This window comes from Cibotium barometz, chromosome 51 (assembly GCF_041138505.1).
Source record: "Cibotium barometz isolate CiBa-2024 chromosome 51, ASM4113850v1, whole genome shotgun sequence".
Taxonomy (NCBI): domain Eukaryota; kingdom Viridiplantae; phylum Streptophyta; class Polypodiopsida; order Cyatheales; family Cibotiaceae; genus Cibotium; species Cibotium barometz.
The window spans coordinates 23,972,152-23,976,880 of record NC_141096.1 but is presented as its reverse complement, the minus strand read 5'-3'; the positions used below and the strand labels follow the sequence as shown (position 1 = coordinate 23,976,880).

Below are 4,729 nucleotides of genomic sequence, written 5' to 3'. Positions count from 1 at the left end.
AAGAGTTTTGGAAACCTTGGAAAATAGCATATGAGGATAGAAAACTTCACACATTTAAGGGTTGTTTTTTTCCTACCTTATCCTCTCCCCCTCTCTCTCTCTCTCTCTCTCTCTCCCTTTGTTTTTTTTTAAAGAATGAGAAGTCATCAATAAAGACAAGACTTTTATGGGGGGAGCTGGCCGGCAATGCAACTAATATTCTTTGGTCTCTATGGATAATCCATGGCCGGCGGACGTCTCGATATGTCCGGACAAAAGGAAGCCAGAATCTTTCTCAAGCGTCTGTTCAGGTCTCCATCTTTCTTTCTCTTCACGTTTTGCCTCTGATCACATGAGAAACTAGAGTTTGAGTTCTGGCTATGGCCCTTTTAGAAGAGCTCTTCTCAGTCCTCTGTCTCTGTAGCTTCGTCTTCTTGACTGCGTCTTTGCAAGCGCCATACGGTTCATCCATCTCTCTATCAAGCCTACACAACACATCATTAACATGGGGGGGTCACTATTTGCTTAACCACAGCCTGAATGCAGAAAACCATAGCATTGCACCAAATGCAGTATTGATGCAAGCACGCTCTCCCTTAGGGAGCTTGTATATGCTTGTGGAGGAGGCAGGTGGGTTAGTTTTGTATGTTAAGCTCGTTTCCTCTTGGAGGCCTTATTGGGCCTGGGGATACTATGGCTTTTCAGATCTATGGTCTCTCACCCACACGTGCAAGTATCCTACTTATATTAACTTCCACACGATTGGCTCTGTGCAGCTCGCGCAGAATAATTCTGTGGTGTCCGACCAAACTTCCGACAGCCTTTGCAGCGCTGGCTCCTCGAGCGTCGCCGCTGCAAATCACCTTGCCACATTTACATCCTTTGGGAATAGCACTCCCAGGATGTTGGAGCTCAGATCTAACGGCAGCCTTGTCGTAACCTATTGGCACTCCCAGAGCCAGACTTGGCTCCTCGACTACAACTTCATTAACAACACTAAGTGTTTGCCGGACAGCTGCGGCCTCTTCGGCGTCTGCACGGAGCAGCACGGCGCAGCAACGTGTAAATGTCCGACACGTTTTACATTCATCAATGACACCGACCACAGCCAAGGTTGCCACTACGGCCCCGCCCTGGGTGTCAGCTGCGAGCAAGCCAGTTCCGGCACCGTCAAAAACAAATCCGGTGGCAGATTTGAACTCCTGGAGCTGCCCCGCGGCGCCTCCTACTTCTCCAATTCTTTCCTACCACCCGAGGCCAACGCCTCCACATTACCCTCCTGCCGCTCCCTTTGCCTGTCCAGCTGCACTTGCACCTCCCTCTTCTTCGACCACTTCGCCCACTCCTGCCACCTCATCCACGAGCAGATCGCCACCGTCCAAGTAGCTAACCCCTCCCACCGGCACCTCCGCGGCTTCGTCAAGCTGCGCCGTAAGAAGAAGAAAGCCCTCATACCGCCAGCCAGAGCGCCCCGTCCGGACAATCGAAACGTCGCGCCCGGGACCTCTCAAGCTGTCACTAGTAGCTCCAGCGGGTCTGTTTCCACTCTCTGCTCGCACAACTGTCGCATTGCCACCTCCAGCAGCATCGCATTTGGGACGCTCCTCCTGGGCGTGGCCGCCTGGCTTTGCGTGAAATGGTGCAGATTGGCGCCCGTCCCGGACACACAGGGCGGCGCCATCTCCGCATCGGGCCCCTATGCAGTGCCTTTCAGCTGCTACAAGAAGGACATAGACGATGAGTCCTTCCTGCTGCGTCTGTCAGTGGTTCCTTTTCGCTTCTCCTACAAGCAGCTGCAGGCGGCGACGGCCAACTTCAGCTGCAAGGTGGGAAGGGGCGGCTGCGCTACAGTGTACAGGGGGGTGCTTCCAGGCAGCAGGCGGACATTCATAGCAGTGAAACATCTGGAGCGGCTAGAATACTCGCAAGCTCGGGATGATTTCAGGGCGGAGGTGCGGACAATCTGCAGCGTCCACCATTACAATCTTGTTCGACTGCTAGGCTTCTGCTCACAGGGCGCGCACCGGCTGCTCGTCTACGAGTTCATGTCCAATGGCTCCTTGGACAGGTGGCTCTTCACCGCCGCTAACGGCAAAAACAAGCGGGGCGAAGCTGTGCTTGACTGGAGGCTGCGCTTCAAGATAGCGTTAGATGCAGCGCAGGGGCTGGCGTATCTACACGACAAATGCAAGAAGAAGATAATCCACCTAGACATAAAGCCGGAGAACATACTCTTGGACGAAAGGTTTGTGGCGAAGCTTTCAGATTTCGGGCTGGCCAAGCTTCTGCAGAGGGATCAAACGTCGTTTGTGACAAGGGCAAGGGGGACGCCGGGCTACGTAGCGCCGGAGTTTCTGCTGGAGTCTTCTATGACGGACAAGTGCGACGTCTACAGCTTTGGTGCAGTGCTGTTGGAGATAGTAGGAGGCAGGAGAAACTACGACCACCTGCAAGAGGGCAAGAAAGCACACTTCCCCATGTGGGCGTACTTGAGGTGGCAAGAAGGCAACCTAGCTCTGGTGGTGGATCCCCAGTTGGGTGGCGATTTCAATGAAGAGGAGGCCAATAGAATGGTTTCTGTGGCTTTTTGGTGCATGCAGGAGAAACCTCAGTCGAGACCGCCCATGGTGAAGGTGGTCCAAATGCTTGAAGGCTTGGTGGAGATTGCCAAACCCGGCTCTCCTCTGCACCTCACTCTAGGTGCTCCCGCTGAGAGCCGCAGCTCCATAATGCTACCTCCAGCAGGCGCAGCTGTGGATAACAATGCTTCACATTTAATACCACGAGAAGAAGCTGCCGTTTGCTCTTGATTTTCCACACCTGTCGCGCCCGCCTCCACCATCACCGCCGCCGTCATCCTGTCCCTCCTCCAGATTTTGTCCCGCCCCCCGAGCCACATTTTAGCGCTCCAAGGTTTTGTATAATATCTAAATTAACGTAGAGTTCGGCCCTCTAGCCCTCGTGGAGACTACCTTCTTCCCTTTCTTTTGTCCTCCCTAGGTACCCTTTCCCTAGACACATACCAATTACATTCGTTTGAAGGGAACTTTGAAATGAAATAAAATGTTACAATGGCACGCAAAAAAGCAAAAAAAAAAAACATGTGACACATCATCTTTATTAAAATTAGGGTCAGCAAAGCTATCTAATCTAAGGTGGATAGTAATTGCTCATTGTGTGAGTGTCGAGAGAAAGAGAGACAAAATGCTCAAACACAGACGGAGTATTTCACGACTAAATGATGAATAGTTGATCGATGTGATGTTGCTCACAAAGTACAATGCTTTTATAGCCTAAGAGGCTTATGTGAATGACATCACTATGTAAAACCCAAATAATATCTAGAAATTTAACCACTCTAAGAGTGGTTGTACACGTATGCACACTCATAGGGAGTGTTCATACACATAAAAACACACATACATATGAGCTTTGAAATACCCAACAAACCTCCTTTAGAGTGAAGGTGGATATGCTTGAGAAGACCTAAAATAGCCAATGCGATTTGGGTTCTAAACTACAGCAAGTGATACAAAAGATCACAATGTGCCAACACCTAAGACTCCCATGTCTGGCCTAATATAAGAGCTTGACCAAACATGATTGTGCCTACATCAGTTTTCCAAAGCAATCCCCCTTGAACCTAAGTAGGGGGATAGGGTGTAAACAAGGAGCCTTTCATAGGAAATAATTTTTTTTAACACACATGTACACAAGATTTATTTATCAAATTTCGAGGGACATCTCAAGCAAAGAATTCTTGACTCATACAAGAATACTTTAGAAAGCCCAGTCGTAATCTTCCTCATCTCAAGAGAAAGATTATTCATCATTGTGAGGACCTTATCTAGTGTCATAGATGTCTCTGCTACATCTTTATCACCTGCCCTAGCTTTCATTTTCAAAGCGGCCTTTATTTTTTTTATTGCCTCCTCTGATATCGACGTGCATGTACCTAACTCTTATGCCATTTCTCATGCCTGAGCCACCTACTGTTTGTAGTGGACCCATATGGTGATTCTTTATTACTTGTTGTTGTAAAAGACCTTATAGCCCCACTGCTACTAGGTGCGGTGGGCATGACACCCTCTGCATTCTTTCTCTCCACCTAGTATCCACCTTCCCATAATGAATAGACCTCCTCATTTGTGAGGTTAGTTCCCATAGCAAAACTGGCCATATCTTGGGTGGAGGATTGGGCTTTGAGTCTATGTTAGCATCCAGTATATAGCAGTGAAGCACGTGATCAGGGTAAAACCACATCCATTGTCTAATGAGACCGTTAGGGTGCTTGCGATACCCTTTAAATGATGGTGCAAGCACACCCTTTGCAGATCCATCTATGTGTTGCCCACACCTCTTACCACCACCAAGAGTTTCGCTTTATGTGACCTTGCTGCTGCCAATGTATGTTCTTCAAATTGCCAATATTACTTCATTCACCTTGTGCTCATACTAAACTCTATGGCTTCCATTGTTCTTTGAGGAGTACTGGTTGTATCATGCTCCTTAAAATTGATCTTCATGGCCTCCTCGTATATTTGTGGTCTCGTACATGTGTATTATACTCCGAACGATGTATTGCCACATCATCAATATCAATGACCACAATGGCTAGTATCTTGTAACATGCAGTTTCTTTTGTCTCATCGGTTAGGGGGGTAGGCACCTTATACATGGGTGTTCCTTCAGTTTCTTAATTGATTGTTTGGACCACTTGGGCTAGTCTTGTAAACATCCATTCTGTTAG

General features: G+C 48.6%; 1 protein-coding gene across 1 annotated transcript; it reads left to right on the top strand.

Annotated features, from left to right (window-relative positions):
- The first annotated feature begins 452 nt into the window (after positions 1-452).
- LOC147609447 (G-type lectin S-receptor-like serine/threonine-protein kinase At1g34300) lies at positions 453-2,858 on the top strand. Its single transcript, XM_086787835.1, has one exon. The coding sequence runs from the start codon at positions 558-560 to the stop codon at positions 2,787-2,789; it is 2,232 nt and encodes a 743-aa protein (XP_086643961.1). The 5' UTR covers positions 453-557; the 3' UTR covers positions 2,790-2,858.
- The last annotated feature ends 1,871 nt before the right edge of the window (positions 2,859-4,729 follow it).